Source organism: Exophiala viscosa (genome assembly GCF_022695815.1).
Source record: "Exophiala viscosa unplaced genomic scaffold EDD37scaffold_7, whole genome shotgun sequence".
NCBI classification, from domain to species: Eukaryota; Fungi; Ascomycota; class Eurotiomycetes; order Chaetothyriales; family Herpotrichiellaceae; genus Exophiala; species Exophiala viscosa.
Window position 1 is genome coordinate 161,216 of NW_026944359.1, and position 16,420 is coordinate 177,635.

Below are 16,420 nucleotides of genomic sequence, written 5' to 3' on the forward strand. Positions count from 1 at the left end.
CATTTCAGGCTCTATCAGATTCTGCAATGCCTATGAATCGTGTTCACGCACCAGCTTTCCAGAGTTATGATGCTTTTCAGGTCCATCACTTCTCTCCTCATAAGTTCATCACATTTCGCACCAAAGGCTCCTCGATCTCAAGGTCATTGCAGAGATGTTCTGAGTCTGCCCGGTCTCTCCCACCAAACGCCACTTGTCTTGCCGTATTGGACCGAAGCATGCGATCTGGCTTGCCCAAGCTCGTGGCCGGAATCTTGACCAGTGCTCTTGTGGCCGAACATTGCCCAAACCTTAGACACAGCCGGGAATATGGAATTTCTCATCGCAAGTCTTCTAGCGCCCGTATTTCTGGAACTCCCAGTCTCGGTTGTCCAGAGGGCAAACTTGTCTCGTCTTCAACCATCGGGAAATGCAGTGGAAGTGGAAAGCGTGCTGTATCTGATGTGAGTCAAGTTCATTGGGTCCAGATAATGCCTTCTTACATTGCAGATACCCCAAGCCACTGTGCATTCTTCTGTAGTAGCAGCTCCTTGATTCGCTTGACATTCGATGCAGAGGTCCATGATGTGGTTTCGGCAGATAGCGCAGTTGTCGACAACAATATCCCACGCCCACAGAGCGACGGCGTTCCACTTCTTGACTTCGAATCTCTTCTTATTGTCACCGCCTTCCACGGCTCCTGATTTGGGGACCTTGACCGCGACTTTGGATTTGGACTCTTCAGGCGCAGCATTAGCATCGGCCATCTCGACGTCAGCCATGTTGAGTATAGTCCTCGATTGCTAAAGTCTCGTGAAGAGGTCGAACCGTGCGGGGAGGACAAAGCGCAGATGGTAGGCTGCGGTGCTGCCCAGTATTGAGGTACAGGTATGGCAGACTACTTGCTCAGATGAGGTAGAAAAGGAGGACGCAAAGCGGAGATGGATCCTATTGCCAGTGATATAGAAGGGCACGTAGTGACCCGGTGACTAAATTAGTGGTCAGAGTAGTAAGGCAAGGCACGACAAGGCTGCAATGAATAGAGGCAAGTGAAGTGGTGGCGTGGGGGAATGTACAGTAATGGAAGGCATGACTCCATCGTTGTCTCCTCCAAGTCCAAGCCCAAGCCCGCACCTGGTCCTTCCGTTGCCTGCGCCACTACATCACTCACGGTTCACCAGGTTGCTCCCTACCTTTATCTCAGAACAACCATCTCTCCAGGAATACCTATTTACAAGCTCATACCATATCACATCACTAGACGACGCTCCTTTCTTCGCTCTAGTCCCAGCATTCAACCTCTGCAGCACCTCAAAACTCGGACAATGAACACTTACACTTCCACAGCACCTACCATCCTACAAACCCGAAGACAATATTCAAATCGCTTCACCCTCCCTCATCGCAAATGCACAAGATAGACACGCAGCTCTTTGCGATCTTGTCTACTTCTCTTTGTAGTCAATACTCGATACTGTTTGTTAGCGTTCTGCATTTCTCTGCCTCTACCCAGGTCGACGGGCTGCCGATTTATCAAGCCCGATCATAGACATCTGCAATGTCTACTGTCATTTCATCCCAACAGCAGCCTGCTAGAGGTCCTCGACGGTCCTCAAAGAAACAACATAATCCGAACACACATGACGGCTTCTCCTCAGATGTCGGCGCACTTACCGAATACCAGCGCAACACCTCACCCGCTATGACAAAGAATAACAACAAAGGACACCCGAGAAAGTCTTCACAGGCACACAACAAACAACACGAAGCTTCCTCGGCTGATCGAGGTAAGCCGGACATGGCAAAAGCGACACCCGTCAAGCAAGCCGCATACGCAGGAGCAACATTTCAACAATCACCAGCCCCATCCGCTCTTCCGATCCCAAGCTTCTATTCAAAGTCCTTACCAGCCACGGGTTCGTTGCCATCGCAGCTGGGCAACGATGCGCCGACAATAACACAAGATTCTCCAATAAAAGTGGCAGACAACTCGCCTAGCAAGCCAGAAGCAACGCCGCTCGACTTTCTCTTTGCAGCTGCTCGACAGGCGCGAGTCGCACCCACTGGTGATAGTCCTGCCGCTCGTTCTGGCAATCTGTCGGTGCCGACTGGAAGCCCTGCTTCGAGGTCCCCTGCGCCGCGGGAAGGTGAACCCATGTTCCCTTTCGAATTGGATGGTGCTTCGGCTCCGGGCGAAGACGGTGGTTCTTTTGCGACACCGTACAAAGATCGTATGGACGCACTAAAATCAACAAGGTCAACATCGTTGGGGGGCAAGACCATGGACGAGCATGAGCGCAAGGCGAAGACTGACGCCCTGAAGAAGCTTCTAATGAAATCAAATAGTCAAGGCAACGAACACCGCAACAATTCGGCTCCTGATGCAAACAATCCTTTCAACGCTAGAGCACCATATCAGCAGCCTACGTCTCTGCCTTCAGCCCCTCCAAACATCCGTCAGAACTCTGGGTCTAACTCGATGTATACACAAGAATACACTCGCTATGGTCAGCCTCAGAATTTCCACCAACAGGGATACCAGTATCAACAAGGACCGATGCATACTCCGAAGAGGCCTAACTCTTCGAGCTTAAGAAACGTCTACGGGCCCCAAAGCGAACCGGAGTATGCGGAGCTATCATCGGACAGTGCGATCACTCCACCTATACCGACACCACGGAAATCTACAGCACACGCAGCACCACAAAACGGAGCAGGAGTCGAAGGACAGGCTCACTCCACCCCGCATCAAGCCCAAGCGCAACGCGCAAAGCCCAGTGCTCAACAGCTGGAAGATGATTTGCGACGTGTTCTGAAATTGGATCTTACATCTAGGGTTTGAAGTTTAGAAGGACACGGAGACGGGAGTTTCATGTGACAGACGGATCTCGGATATTGGTTTGAAAAAATGCGAGTTCTTTATGACATGACGACTGATGTGAGAAAGGATGTGGTCAAGGCTTGGAAACACGCGATATTCAAGCTGTTCGAAATGCTCATTTTTGAAGTCGATTTCATTTGTTCTGGAGGTTGTGGTGCTGCAGGTCAGTCATCTTACAGCACATCATGCTAATACCATATCGCTCATTGAGTAATGTCATATCACTCGTTTAATCTGCTCTGAATCACGTTTCCTTGTCTGTGCAACGCCGTGACTCCATATATGCTGCAGTCCACAAAAAATGCCGGGGGTATCATGTCCACCGTTTTCAGTCATAAACGCCAGATGCTTTTTTGCTTGCGAAAAGGTTCATCCATCCATTCACCGTAAGTGACTCCCGGTTTGCAGATCAGTCGCTGCTCGCGCAACCCCGACATCCACAGTTGACGCACTGTACGCCCGCACCTCCTTCTCCGCCATCTTCCTTTTTGAGGCCGGCTTTGGGAACCCGACAAATACAAGTGCCCTGGAAATTTGTCTCCTTCGTCTGCACGCACCGCAGACAGCACAGTTTCTCGTAACCTTGCTTCTTCCACTTTGCGATCAAGCTGGCGTCGGCGTAGCCATTCTTGAGCAGCCAGTCGTAGAGGGGTTTTGAAATGGCCTCGCGGGTGTAATACAGGTCGTAGATGTAGCGGGATCGGGCATGGGAGATCTGGAAGATGGGCCAGACTGTTTCGTGTTTCTTCTTGCCTTCGTGCGAGGCGTTTTGAGCGTCGCGCATTTTGTTGCTGTATTCGAGGAGTGTGTCTTCAATGTCCTCGAAGCCTTCAGGCGGGGGCTTGCGGGACCCGCGTGATCGGACTGGTGGCATTGCGATCTCGGTGTCTGACGAGGGAGTGTTTCTGTGACGACAGGAGAGATTATGTGGAAGCCGTGAGAGCGGATGGAGTGGCGCTTATGGATAGGCTGGGAGGACTCAGATCAAATATCACAGGCAGCGGAGGCAGGTGATATTCAAAAACGAGGCTGCGGGAAATGAAATATTTCTGTCGAAGCGGCGGGGAAAGCACCATGGCAGGTAGAAATGTCACTAGATGTGCAGCCTTGTGTTTAAAGCAGCGGCCTTTTGTTCTTTGCGGCGCGCCAGCCTGAGTGTAGGACGTCAACTTTTTTTTGGCCGCCATATAGTATGAAGCGCAATCCATATACAGCACCTGCAGCCAACGCTCACTTTTCGAACTTCCAATACCTCTTTACCACCATCAGTCATTCCTCGTTAACTGTGCCCGGCCCGTTACAATCAACCTAAATCACCATGGACGACGAAATCAATGTTAGTCAACAGGAAATCGACCAGCTTACAGCTGGCGAGAAGGTGCAGCTACAAACGTTCCTGCAGACAGAAGCTCAAAAGTCTAGTGTCCATAAGTGTGAGTCTGACTGTGTGTCTGAAGACCGGGGCTGCCGCTGACGCGCATGCGCAATCCTAGCCGTACACGAATTGACGGAAGTCTGCTTTAAGAAATGCATAACCAGCTCGATATCTTCGGGGAAATTGGCTAGCAAAGAGGAGAGTTGTATGTCAAACTGTGTGAACAGGTTTATGGACTCCAATTTGGCAGTCTTGAAGCATTTGGAATCATTGCGAGCGAATCAGTAGAATCGATTCAATGCAAACTATTGTGTACGAACATGCAGAGACTGGATGTCCGGATGAGAGACTAGTCGGGTACAAGAAGAGCATCGCATGCAACAGGTGTCATGGGCATTGATTCAGTCCAGGACGTGTATTACCACTTCGCAACGGGGCAGGATTGGTTGCCTCGAAATAATGAAGAATTTCTGCTCTTGAGGGGTTTCATAATCTTCAGAACCACGCCTGATCTTCAAACATGACACGTTGATTCTATGGCGAGTCCTGCACTTTTGTTCCCGCTTAATGAATCAGGTCCCGATATGCTTGCATCCGTGGACACAAAAACAGTAAAGTCACCCTCCGCACCAATGCAACATCCCTCATTTACACGATCGACAGCTTGGTGGCAGCGATATCCAGAGCGTCAACATCCGTCGTTAATCTGGCGAAAGCCTTCTTCGTGCCGTCCGGTCGGATCAGGGTGTTGATCTTGACCGTCTCGACATCGTACAACTTCTTCAGCGCGTCCTTGATTTGTCGCTTGTTGGCCTTGGTGTCCACGATGAAAACCAATGTATTGTGCTCCTCAATCTTCTTCATCGCACTCTCGGTGTTCAAGGGGTGAATGAGGATCTTGTGGTGGTCAAGTCGGGTCTCATGAGGAATGGACTTGCGGGGGTATTTGGGTGATCGAGACAGGACGAGGGTCTTTGGTCTGTGGAAGGTCGTGGATGTCCGGATCTTGCGGGCCTTGTGGGTGTTGACCTGATTGTCTGTAAGTTGGCTGTTGCGAAAGAAAATGTATCAAGTGCTACTCACGCCCTTGAGGGTGGCTTTGGCGGCCTGGTTGGCTTTGGCACTGGGCTTCTTGGAGCCGCCTAATAAGATCGGTCAGCATTTGTTCTCTCCGAATACAACATTCCCGAAAGTTCCAATTCCAAGAGAGTTCGGCAGTCTGAATGGCCACAATCGGGCTTTGTATCCTCCATCACAGACTGATGTCCTCCTTCCTTCTCTTGATCAATGCCAGGAAACTGATGGGTGTATCGTACCTTTCGGCTTCTGGGTTGGTGGCGCCATTGCTACTGTATTGCGCCTCGAAGGAAAGTTGGTGTCGAGGTTGTCGTTAAGGCTGCTCGATCAAAGGCCGTTCGAGGAAGTTGCGAGTCAAAATTCAAGTGCGCTTGCCAAGATTGGCTTCGCCAAGAAGTTTTGTCTGATTACATAATACGCGATCCTCACCTGGCTTGACCGACCTTCACGTTCCCAGAACATCAGGCTGAAATACACTTGAAAACTGGGAGGGACTCAGTGCGTGTTCTGTTCTGTTGCTTGTTCGTTTGTCAAAATCTGTCTCCATAGATTTTTGGCAAAAAGGGCGTTCTGTTGAGGCTCGAGCATGGATTGCAAAACCTGTCGAAGTACGACCTGATATCGCCGAGGGCTTCTGCTGGGCCTCTGTGTAGTACGTTATGGCTCCAGAAGCACACGAAAAACAGATTGGTGTTGAGGCAATGCCTTCGTTGCCACACCAAGAAGAGGATGATCCGGACGACATACTCGCCTCCCTTGAGGAGGAGGAAGAGTCCGAGTATCGTGCTCAAAGATTACAAGAACTGAGCGATGCTGCTACATCTTCTAGGACGACAACTGCATTTGATGCTGTCAAGAAGCACTTTATCACGTTAAAGAGTGATGACGAGACTCTTGCATTCTCTACCGAATATGAGAGGGCTGTCGTTCATTTTTTCCACCCCGACTTTGCTCGATGCAACACCATGGACGGCCATTGCGAGATCATAGCAGAGAAGCACGCCGACAACACAGATGCAGATGTTGCCTTCGCAAGGGTCGACGTGAAGAATTGCCCTTTCGTGGTCGCAAAGTTGAACGTACGAGTCCTGCCCTGCGTCATTGGCTTCGTCAAAGGAGTCGTCAAGGGTCGGGTTACGGGTTTCGAGGGTTTGTGCTGGGATGGACAAGAGGGCAGTATCAACGTCACACGAGCCATCGAAGAGGCCTTTGTGACCTGGTCTATTCTACGGAAGAGGTTACTTTTGGGTCATGACGATGATGCTAGCGAGGACGAAAATGGTGATGATACGATTAGCAAGCGAAAGATGGGTCGCAGAGGTATTGCCGGTCGCAAGCAAGGCAGAGACGACGAAGACGACGATTGGGACTGAGCACGACAGCGAGCTTCACAAACGCACTTCTACCGTTGAAGATCGCCTGCGCTAAATCGATGCGAGCAACGCGTATGGCCGCTGGCATCAACATATCACCGCGTCCAAAAGGTCATTCTCCGCATTCAATGACCTGGTCAACGTGGCGTGCGCCGTGCGGAAAGCAGACCACTTCTATGTTGGAGACAACGGCAATCTCCTCAATGCGGGTCATTAGCGAGGCATCTTGAGATTTCAACGATATGCGATACAAAAGGGTCTCCCGAGATGAGAAACTTCGGTGGATACGAGCTCTTCTTGCACCTCTCTGAAATCGATGTGATGATTAGCGATGCGAATTGCGTCGAGATAGAGCCGGCAACCGCACGAAGAGAGGTTGAAGATTGGCTTCGGGGATGTGGTGGATAACTTATCGAGATCTTGCAGAGCCCCGGCTGCAATACCGGACCGGAGGCTATCAGATAGATATGGGAAATTTAATGGTACCCAGTGGCTCCTCGTTAAAGAGGAGCCGAGTGATCGGCCCTGACCCCTGGGCCTTAACATGATTGACGGATGTCACAGTTCGTAAGCCACGGGGCGTTGCACTATGCGCGGGTTCGCCTGAACTCGGTCCTGCGCGTGTCCTCTTTAGTCCCCTTTTTCCCACTTCAAAACTTCGTCAGACTGCACTGCGTGGCTTCATCCACTTTGCGCCCTGAACGAGTTCACTTCATTCATTAAAGTCATCTGTCTTTATTCCTAACCATTCAGATATTTTTCTGTAGTGGTCTCGAGCATTCGGAACCTTTCTTGCACACAACCTGCGAGTCACCCCTGACAGCCCCTACTTTAGTCTTCGAAGCCTCATCCGTGTCCAACAAGTTGTTGGATTAACCCAGTAAGAGATGGCTGAAGAAGAAAAGAAGAGATTTCTGGATGGCAACGAGATGGAACATGGCGAGAAGCAGGGTCGATTCAGCCCTCCTGCTCGAGCCTCCACACCTCGATATACACCAGCTTCTCAGAATTGGCAGAACAACCCTGTCCTACCAGTCATCAGCTACTGCGGCTCGTCCATCTTGATGACGGTTGCCAACAAGTACATTCTCTCATTCCCAGACTACAACCTCAATTTCTTGCTTTTGGCCGTCCAGGTTCGTACAGATCTCCTTCCACATGCTCCGCTCCCACTGACCCCTGAGTAGTCGATCGTCTGCGTTGTGGCTATTCAATCCTGCAAAACCGCCGGAATCATCACTTACCGAGACTTCAAGACCGATGAGGCAAAGAAATGTAAGAGGGGACCCGAATAAAACACGAAAGAGCCCTCGAGCTAACGTAGAGCAGGGTTTCCCATTTCTCTTCTCCTGATTGGCATGATTTACACGAGCACAAAGGCTCTGCGATTCCTTTCGATCCCGGTCTACACGATTTTCAAAAACTTGACCATTATCTTGATCGCATATGGCGAGGTTCTGTGGTTTGGAGGCTCCGTTTCGTCCATGGCCCTGTTCTCCTTCGGATTGATGGTCATGAGCTCCATTATTGCAGCCTGGGCGGACATTACACACGCTTTGGCGTCATCGCATACCGCTTCAGGCACGCAAGAGCTGTCTACGCTCAATAGTGGCTACGTCTGGATGCTGCTCAACTGCCTCTCCACCGCTGCTTACGTCTTGGGCATGCGAAAGCGCATTAAGCTCACCAACTTCAAGGACTTCGACAGTAAGTATCTTCCTAGAAGTTCTTTTCCGGTCCAGACGCTAACTACCACTAGCCATGTTCTACAACAACCTTCTAACCATCCCCGTTCTGTTGGCTGGTTCCTTTATCACCGAAGACTGGTCCGCGTTGAACCTGGCCAAGAACTTCCCACCTGTTACACGAAATGGAATCATTGGCGCTATGATCTTCACCGGCCTGTCGTCCATCTTCATCTCGTATACATCCGCCTGGTGTGTCCGCGCCACATCGTCCACAACCTACTCCATGGTTGGTGCCTTGAACAAACTCCCGATCGCCGTCTCAGGCCTCATCTTCTTCGATGCACCAGTCACTATTCCTAGTGTCTCGGCTATCTTTGTCGGCTTCGTGAGCGGTATCGTTTATGCCCTAGCCAAGGTCCGAGAGTCATCGAAGCCAAAGACTGGAATCCTGCCAACGTCCAACATCCCGATGAGTGCTAGTGCGCAAAGTGCTCGGGATAGTCTCAAGGCATGATGGGAAATAAGGCGAGTTACGTGGCCATTTTCAATTGAAGAATTGGTGTTATTTGTCATACAAGATTGCACTTGACGCATTGCGAGGCGCAAAGATTCAGGTCCTTGAAGCCGAGAGGAAGCTATAACACTACGGGGCTATATAGCCAAACAGTTTTAGAGGGTATCACGGATTGCTTTTGCTGGGTCTACGAAACTTAGATTGATGAGCATCCCGGTTGCTGTACTGCTACTATAATTCGAGAACTTCCACTTGGAAAGAGAAATACCAATGAAATAACGTATAAGAAGATAGGTGTAGAAGTTGAGGAGACTTTGTGAGTGTCATAAATCCACCAGTCCGTCAAATATTGTAAGAGGATACCGTCCCTGATGGTTCTGGTCCCACATTATTGGACAGGGCTTGCATTAACATGAGAAAAAGTGCTGCTTCATTCAATTTTTGCGAATTCTTCTGTGAGACATAACATTCCACGAAACATTGATCCGACTTGATAGATGGGCAAAAATAAACGACAAGCGAGGAAACATTCGAATCATCACGACAATCCGAGTAAACCCAAGTCTACAATTAACAGGCGACAGCATAGCCAGCTACCACCCTCAAAGTCGAACAAGGTGGTCGCACAGCGTGCCAGAAATGGGCCACCACAAATTCGAGTGAAGGTGCCCTTCACGAAGTCTGATAATGTGTTGCTTATTGGCGAAGGGGACTTCTCATTCTCTTTATCTCTAAAACTCCATCACCGGGTCAATCAGATCACAACGACGTGTTACGACTCTAAGGAGACCCTCGAAAGCAAATACGTGGACGTGCGGAAGACCATTGGGCAGCTGGAAGTCTTGAATGACGAAGTGAGACTCACGTCGCTCACGACCTCACCAGAAAAGCATAGTGGGCAGTCTTGCAATGAGGACATCTCTGTGTGGGAAGGCCTCTCGCCATCACCACCAGCTTCTCGCGCTGTAGAAGGCGATGAACAGCAAGAAGGCCTTTCGAACATAGCCAAAGTGAACATTCTCTATGGTATTGATGCAACGAAACTCTCTTCGGCGCACAAGAAGCTTCTACGACCCTACACTCCGTTCAATAAAATCGTCTTCAACTTTCCGCATGTTGGAGGTATGAGCACAGATGTCAACAGGCAAGTGCGTTACAACCAAGAACTATTGGTTGGGTTCTTCAAGAGTGCGAAGGAGCTGCTTTCAACACCCAACCGACCAGCCAAGATCATAGCCTCGGAAGAGGACGAGTTTGACGACTATGATGAGTGGTCGGAAGACATTCAAGCTGCCGGAGCCGTCAATGGCCAAATACTGGTCACGATATTCGAAGGAGAGCCGTATACACTATGGAATGTTCGGGATCTTGCAAGGCATTCTGGATTGAAGGTCGTGGAAAGCTTCAAATTTCCCTGGTCGGCTTACCCCGGCTATAGCCATGCAAGGACTGTGGGAGATATCATCACTGGTAAGGACAGAAGCGACGAAGGAAAGAGGAAGGGCGCTTGGAGAGGCGAGGAGCGTGATGCAAGATGTTATGTGCTAGAAGACCAGAATGCAGCCCCAAGTTCGCAGTACTCGAGCAAACGGAAAAAGGGGCGCGACAGTGACGATGAAGATAGCGACTGAAGTCACCTGTGATACGAAGCTGTATGGAAGATGCCACTCAAGGGTGTACTCGTACCAACCTGCTAAGCAGCCAAAAGGAATTGCTTCACGTACACAGTAGACGATAATTAGCGCCAAGGCTGCCGATGCATCTAAAACTCGGTCCTGCAGGGCTCCCCTTCCCGATTGTTGCTCCACAGATGTTTCTTCTCCATCCCGTATTCCTGCGACTTGTGGAAATATTTTTGTTCCTGAGTTGCATACGGCACCCTATTTTCCTCTTATTAAAGGGCCAGTACAGAACTCATCATGTCTGACGACGCCCCTCGAAAACGGTCGCGTTTCGACCAGACAGAACCGGAGCCACGCAAGGCTTCTCGATTCGACCGACGTTCTCGATCCCCTTCTTCAAGACAAGCCGAGTCCAGAAGAAGTCGCAGCCCGCTTGACAGAGATCGCCAAAGTCCTGCAGTTGGGGAGAAACGTAGCACTCCTCTTGATCCTGCTGCGGCAGCAGGTAGTTCTCTCTGGACAATGGAGGGTGGATCCCTACTGACAGTGGACAGCTGCCGCCGCGGCCAAGATCAACGCCGACTTACAGGCTCGTAAAGGCATCCAACATGTTGATGTGCCTCCCATCCGTTCGGTACGTGGCCCAGGTTCCTTCTCCTTGTCGTTCTGAACTCACACAACCCATCTAGTCCACAACTCCTACTCCAGCTGCGAAGCCTGCCACACCTACGACCGGCCACGATAACAGCAATGTTGGTGGAGAGATCTATGTTGCCGATGGTGATTACATTAAAGACATCGAAATCAATGATCTGCGCAACCGCTACACACTGACAAAAGGGTCCACTCAAAAGATGGTAATTATTCCCAGCTATGAATGCAATGTTCTATGTATATTCCTCATATTCGGGTTGACGCAAGTCTCGCCTTGATTCGAATCTGCATGTTGCAAGGAAGATTGCGTCTCGTGTATGTTCAAGTTCTTTGCTGACATTACGTGCGTGCTTCCAGATCAAAGATGATACAGGCGCTGGTACGCTTTTATGCTGTTCATGCTAACTACAATCTGCTTACTATTCACTTGCAAGATGTCACAACACGCGGCTCGTACTACCCTGACAAGTCCATGGCGACCGCAGTAGTGAGTAAGCTCTTGTTTGCGTGAGTGAGGCGAAACTGACGAGCCCAGAACCCGCCGCTGTACCTGCACGTCACTAGCACTTCCAAAGCAGGACTTGAAAAGGCCATTGAAAAAATTGATGAGCTTATGAAGCAGGATTTGCCCAACCTCGTCGATGAGCGACGTTTCCGACGTAGAGAGCCAGAACAGGTCGAACGGGACGAGTTTGGAAGGGTAAGGTTTGCATATTGCGCAAAAGGTCCAGTGAGCTGACTCTATACAGCGGAAATGGCCTGAAGAACGAATCCCACTTGATATGGAGAATATTCCCGGTTTCAATCTTCGTGCACAAGTAGTTGGTCAAGGAGGCGCTTACGTCAAACACATTCAGCAGGAAACAGGTTGCCGAGTTCAAATCAAAGGACGTGGAAGCGGTTTCATGGAGCACAGCACAGGCCAGGAGGCAGATGAACCAATGTACCTTCACGTTGCTGGTCCTCAACCCGCTCAAGTCCAAAAGGCAAAGGAGCTCTGTGAGGATCTCCTGACCAATGTCCGGGCCAACTACGAGCATTTCAAGGCAAACCCACCGCCTCAGCGTATGGAGTCTTACACCGACGGATATGGCGCCGATGCGAACCGTCATTCGTACGGTGGCGGTGGCTACGGAAGAGACAGAGGACGTGGTGACAGCTACTCACATGCCAATAACAGCTACGACTCGCCCTACTCAGCGACTCCAGCAACTCCAGCACCCGGTACCTCAGGTTCTCCTACGGATTATGCAGCCCAATGGGCTCAATATTATGCTAGTCAACCAGGCGGAGATCCTTATGCTGCTTATGGCGGCTATCAAAACTACGTCGCATACTACCAGTATTACCAGCAAGCGGCCGCTGGAGGACAACAACAGTCCCCTCCTCCACCTGCAGGTGACGCGAACCCACCTCCGCCGCCTTCTACAGACAATTCGGGTGCACCACCTCCACCGCCACCTTCAGGCTATTCATCTGTGCCACCACCGCCTGGACTGTGAGCATGAATTGGTGTTAATGAGCTGATACTGTCAGACTCCCACGAATACGGGCTTCTTATTGCGTCAACACACTATTTTGATCTTTCCATGCGCAATGGTCCAGCGCCCATCCAAGCTGAGATATTTGTTTCCAGGCTCCAGGCGAAATCGGTCTGTATGTCGGGGCTTTAGCGACAGCCCGACCATTGATTGGACAGGCAAGGTATTAAAAGCAAAGGAATATCTGAGAGCTGATCGGTCAATAGGGCCTGATCCATAATTTCATCCAAGATTGTGTTTCTGACAGCTGACAGTATCTGGCGTAGTCGTGATCTTAGCCTCTGTATAGGGACGCTGGCAACGGCTCCCAAGATCTGATCTCGAAGGATTTGGAGACGCGCATACTTTTGTAAGTTCAGTTGCAACGCTCGGCCTCGATCCCAGGCTGTATGCATGCCGGGCAAATCACTGTTCGGGATTCTTGGATCTCGATTTTGCTGGTATCTCTCGGCAACTCATTCGCTTTTGGCGGCTCCAAAGCCGTAGAACTTGTATGCACGCAGAGGTTCATTCCAACGTTCGCCTGGCATTTCGGCTCGTGGACTTGGCTCTTCACGCTGAAGTGGCTGAACTGCGCAAGGCTGTCTAGCTGGTTTCACACGTCGATCTCGGTGAGGTCAGCGTGCGGATCCCTCTTACTCGGGATTGTCACATGCAATTGAATCACGCTCTGTTGCTTGCGTCTGTTGTCTCCGTCCTATATGAGCATTGGCGCCACCACAGATGACGACAATACCTCCGATATCCCTTTTTGCGATCCTATACCCGCTGGACTCCCGGTGTAATCTGCAACATTCCTTTTATGGCATCCTGGACATTTCGCGACTCATATGAGTCAAATATAGACTGACCCAAGGATATCATTACTATTTACAAAGCTTCAATATCATGCTCAAATGGCTACTCATCCGATGAGACTGTGAATTGGGGTCGAATGGCAGACTGTCGCACAATTCATCGTCCCCGCGCTGGTCTCCTGGGGCTCCGCGAAATCTGCCTTCTGGGGCTAGCGTCCCACATCGGTTATGCCGAGGCATCGTCTATGCCATTTCAACAACCACAGGTCCCGACGCCGTCTTCGAATCTCTACAGTAAGTTGAATTGTGAATTGAGGCCACCTTTGCTGGATTGAGGCGGCCGTCGTATTCTGTGGACAAATCGATGCCGGCCGGGTGTCCGTTTCGTTTGCATAGACTCGCCTCGAGTCACCATAGATGCGAATCTGCGCCCGGTCACCAAAGGTCGCCTCACCACTTCCCCACAGTTCGTGACATTAATCTTATCAGCATTGCTGGGAGATTGCCATTCACCACTGGCTAAAATGACTGTCACCACTAACGATCATACGGAAACGACTGACGTGATCATATGTGGCTGTGGCCCGACTGGCGCTCTCTTGAGCGCCCTGTTAGGACAAAGGGTTGTGAACAATGTCGTTCTTGAACTGGAAAAGGAGGTAGTTACCGATCCTCGAGGCATCGCTTTGGATGAGGAAGGCATCCGGCTTCTTCAGCAAATTGGGGTATACGATAAAGTCCACAGTGAAATCGGGGAGACTCTTGGGCGTATTCACTTCATCTCCGGCAAGCAAGGCCTCATCACTGAACCATTCATGGAAATGGACATGTCATCGACAGAGGGTGGTACAGGTCATGTCGGCGCAATTTGTCATAAGCAACCAGTCATGGAAGAGTACATACGCCAGTCCGCTCGCAGGTGCCCAAGTTCGGTCCTGAGATTGGGAGCAACTATTATGGAGATTCAGGAGGACGGAAACTGGGTTCGAGCAAAGTATCTCGATGACCATGGTAAAGAGCGGTGGATTCGAGCGAAATTTTTCGTGGGGGCGGATGGGAAGACGGGGTTCACAAGGAAGAGATATCTCGAGCCAAAAGGTGTCGTGCTGGAGACAGTCTCAGGGTAAGCCACCGTGAAAAGCCGAAAGAGGCCAAAGTGGTGACAAGACGCAGGTATGAGTACCAAGAGACCTGGGTCGCGGTCAACTACCATATGGATCTGCCAACACCTGAGACGCACCCGGACTTTCCATTGTGGAAGCTCAATCACACACCAGAAGATGTCTACGACGCATTTTTCCCGACTGGTTTTCGTTTCATCGGCAATCCTGATAGGCCTTCGGTCTGTGGAACATTTGGTCCAAGGAAAGAGCGACTTTGGAGATTCGAATTTGTCGTGGACGTGGACAAAGGAGAAGATCCGAACGAAATGGCAACCTACGAGAAAATGTCAGAGGTGATATTCCCGTACTTGACGCATCCGGGCCAGAGATACGGGTAAGACGTGTTGCTCTGGTGGGCCAGGTGCTGTGCTGATTCTCGGACTTAACAGCTTGAACGCCGCAGTGCAATACCCCACTGACTGCATGCATTTGCTTCGTTCGCGGCCGTTTTCATTCTCAGCCAGGAGCTGTAACAAATGGTCAGTAGGAAGGGTGTTGCTTTGTGGCGACTCGGCGCATGTTATGCCTCCATGTAAGTTCTTGGATCCTGCTCCAAAGGGTTTCAGACTTACTGGCGCTAGTTGGCGGACAAGGTATAGCTTCGGGCTTCCGAGACGCGGCAGGTGTAGCCTGGAGACTTGCCCTAGCATGCCGACCGGACTTCAAGGGAAGTCATGAACGACTATTCAATGGCTGGTGCCTGGAGCGCAAGCAGCAGCTTGACCGGTCCATTGCTGTAACGGTGGCAAATGGAAACCTCACGACAGCTCGCAGTCCATTGAAGATATTCGTAAGAGACTGGATATTGTGCTTCATGCGGCTTGTTCCCAGCTTCAGACGGAAGATCGAGCTGGGGCCACGAGCACTTGGGATGGTTCGATATCAGTGGAAGGACGGCATGGCATTCTTGCCGGATCTTGCTGGCGGTCGGTGCCTTCCCCAGGTCTACTGTCGATCAGTGCTACTTGCGGACAAGGGAGATCCACCACCTGTGCAGTTCACAGATGACGTGATATTCCACCCGGAGTCAAAGTCTACCTTGCGACTTGTGGTTCTGGTCGATAACCTGGAACAGGCTGGAGAAGCACACTCGGAACTGGCCTCGCTCGACCTTGCGACTGCCTCCAATGGTGAAGTGGGTACAGACGAGGCCTGTTACCTGGTGATGTCGCCTGAGTGTCAACTACAGCAGCCATCAAACATACTGAGACAGAGAGTCTACCGGATTGCAACAGGAGAAGAATTCCAATCTTCGACACTTTGCGAGAACCGACCGCCGCCCGTCGGGTACGACATGTACCGGATCAAGACTGACCTTGGCGGGAGGAAGTACGTACTTGTTCGACCGGATAGGTTTGTGTTTGCTGCATGCTATACTGGACAGGAGTTGGTCGAGGCTTGCAGGGGGATATCCCGTATTCTCTTTCCGTCATCTGAAGGCGGCACAGCGAAACTGTAACACGGAAAGGCTGGGAACGTACGGCAATGTGAAAGTCTTTGCATACGCCGTTCAAGTATTGATCTCGGAGAAGGGTGAGCATGCTTCTGCCAAGGTAGTATTCTCTCGACATAGCTTTCGAGGACACAAGAAGTGTTGGTGAGTGAGGATCTGCAATCAATTGATGGGAGATTGCCAAAGAACCCCTTTACTGGTGCCACCATAATCTGCGAGCCTTGTCCGCGGTCATTACGTAACCATGCTCGTGACCGTAGCCTTGGCGTCGTCGACCAATCTCGCGACAACATCGACTCTCGA

General features: G+C 50.7%; 9 protein-coding genes across 9 annotated transcripts; 6 read left to right on the top strand and 3 right to left on the bottom strand.

Moving 5' to 3' along the window:
- Positions 1-333: 333 nt before the first annotated feature.
- EDD37DRAFT_682301 (RING-box protein 1) lies at positions 334-1,041 on the bottom strand (the record flags this gene model as incomplete). The annotated part of the gene is made up of 2 exons (XM_062819794.1): positions 483-1,041; positions 334-432 (listed from the first exon to the last, which is right to left on the bottom strand). Exons 1-2 carry the CDS (start codon positions 759-761, stop codon positions 334-336), a joined length of 378 nt encoding a protein of 125 aa, XP_062668762.1. The 5' UTR covers positions 762-1,041.
- Positions 1,042-1,137: 96 nt separating this feature from the next.
- On the top strand, positions 1,138-2,821 carry EDD37DRAFT_682303 (uncharacterized protein; the record flags this gene model as incomplete). Its single annotated transcript, XM_062819795.1, has 1 exon — positions 1,138-2,821. Exon 1 carries the CDS (start codon positions 1,538-1,540, stop codon positions 2,819-2,821), a length of 1,284 nt encoding a protein of 427 aa, XP_062668763.1. The 5' UTR covers positions 1,138-1,537.
- Positions 2,822-3,032: 211 nt separating this feature from the next.
- On the bottom strand, positions 3,033-3,905 carry EDD37DRAFT_445914 (G10 protein). The gene has a single exon (XM_062812831.1). It carries the CDS (start codon positions 3,732-3,734, stop codon positions 3,270-3,272), a length of 465 nt encoding a protein of 154 aa, XP_062668764.1. The 5' UTR covers positions 3,735-3,905; the 3' UTR covers positions 3,033-3,269.
- Positions 3,906-4,883: 978 nt separating this feature from the next.
- On the bottom strand, positions 4,884-5,363 carry EDD37DRAFT_565693 (50S ribosomal protein L23Ae; the record flags this gene model as incomplete). The annotated part of the gene is made up of 2 exons (XM_062814065.1): positions 4,884-5,264; positions 5,319-5,363. Coding segments are annotated over 2 exons (426 nt in total), but the record flags the coding sequence as incomplete, so codon positions are not given.
- Positions 5,364-6,013: 650 nt separating this feature from the next.
- EDD37DRAFT_565700 (thioredoxin-like protein) lies at positions 6,014-6,685 on the top strand (the record flags this gene model as incomplete). The annotated part of the gene is made up of 1 exon (XM_062814066.1): positions 6,014-6,685. The coding sequence occupies one exon, from the start codon at positions 6,014-6,016 to the stop codon at positions 6,683-6,685; it is 672 nt and encodes a 223-aa protein (XP_062668766.1).
- A 603-nt stretch (positions 6,686-7,288) lies between these two features.
- On the top strand, positions 7,289-9,196 carry EDD37DRAFT_592324 (GDP-mannose transporter). The gene is made up of 4 exons (XM_062814532.1): positions 7,289-7,821; positions 7,873-7,960; positions 8,015-8,392; positions 8,445-9,196. The coding sequence occupies exons 1-4, from the start codon at positions 7,573-7,575 to the stop codon at positions 8,885-8,887; spliced, it is 1,158 nt and encodes a 385-aa protein (XP_062668767.1). The 5' UTR covers positions 7,289-7,572; the 3' UTR covers positions 8,888-9,196.
- EDD37DRAFT_446279 (uncharacterized protein) lies at positions 9,083-10,663 on the top strand. Its single transcript, XM_062812833.1, has 2 exons — positions 9,083-9,203; positions 9,311-10,663. The coding sequence occupies exon 2, from the start codon at positions 9,385-9,387 to the stop codon at positions 10,516-10,518; it is 1,134 nt and encodes a 377-aa protein (XP_062668768.1). The 5' UTR covers positions 9,083-9,203; positions 9,311-9,384; the 3' UTR covers positions 10,519-10,663.
- Positions 10,662-12,879, top strand: EDD37DRAFT_446186 (uncharacterized protein). Its single transcript, XM_062812832.1, has 7 exons — positions 10,662-11,014; positions 11,064-11,143; positions 11,199-11,366; positions 11,521-11,542; positions 11,598-11,650; positions 11,699-11,863; positions 11,913-12,879. The coding sequence occupies exons 1-7, from the start codon at positions 10,807-10,809 to the stop codon at positions 12,663-12,665; spliced, it is 1,449 nt and encodes a 482-aa protein (XP_062668769.1). The 5' UTR covers positions 10,662-10,806; the 3' UTR covers positions 12,666-12,879.
- Positions 12,880-13,931: 1,052 nt separating this feature from the next.
- EDD37DRAFT_446321 (putative monooxygenase) lies at positions 13,932-16,305 on the top strand. Its single transcript, XM_062812834.1, has 4 exons — positions 13,932-14,624; positions 14,675-14,998; positions 15,054-15,196; positions 15,246-16,305. The coding sequence occupies exons 1-4, from the start codon at positions 14,026-14,028 to the stop codon at positions 16,121-16,123; spliced, it is 1,944 nt and encodes a 647-aa protein (XP_062668770.1). The 5' UTR covers positions 13,932-14,025; the 3' UTR covers positions 16,124-16,305.
- The last annotated feature ends 115 nt before the right edge of the window (positions 16,306-16,420 follow it).

Coding starts and splice junctions, on each gene's coding strand:
- EDD37DRAFT_445914 (XM_062812831.1), bottom strand. CDS start 3,734: ATGCCACCAGTCCGATCACGCGGGTCCCGCAAGCCCCCGCCTGAAGGC.
- EDD37DRAFT_446321 (XM_062812834.1), top strand. CDS start 14,026: ATGACTGTCACCACTAACGATCATACGGAAACGACTGACGTGATCATA. Junction 14,625..14,674: donor GTGCTGGAGACAGTCTCAGG/GTAAGCCACCGT, acceptor GACAAGACGCAG/GTATGAGTACCAAGAGACCT. Junction 15,197..15,245: donor GGCGCATGTTATGCCTCCAT/GTAAGTTCTTGG, acceptor TACTGGCGCTAG/TTGGCGGACAAGGTATAGCT.
- EDD37DRAFT_446279 (XM_062812833.1), top strand. CDS start 9,385: ATGGGCAAAAATAAACGACAAGCGAGGAAACATTCGAATCATCACGAC.
- EDD37DRAFT_446186 (XM_062812832.1), top strand. CDS start 10,807: ATGTCTGACGACGCCCCTCGAAAACGGTCGCGTTTCGACCAGACAGAA. Junction 11,367..11,520: donor AAGGGTCCACTCAAAAGATG/GTAATTATTCCC, acceptor GCGTGCTTCCAG/ATCAAAGATGATACAGGCGC. Junction 11,651..11,698: donor AGTCCATGGCGACCGCAGTA/GTGAGTAAGCTC, acceptor TGACGAGCCCAG/AACCCGCCGCTGTACCTGCA.
- EDD37DRAFT_592324 (XM_062814532.1), top strand. CDS start 7,573: ATGGCTGAAGAAGAAAAGAAGAGATTTCTGGATGGCAACGAGATGGAA. Junction 7,822..7,872: donor TCTTGCTTTTGGCCGTCCAG/GTTCGTACAGAT, acceptor ACCCCTGAGTAG/TCGATCGTCTGCGTTGTGGC. Junction 7,961..8,014: donor GACCGATGAGGCAAAGAAAT/GTAAGAGGGGAC, acceptor AACGTAGAGCAG/GGTTTCCCATTTCTCTTCTC.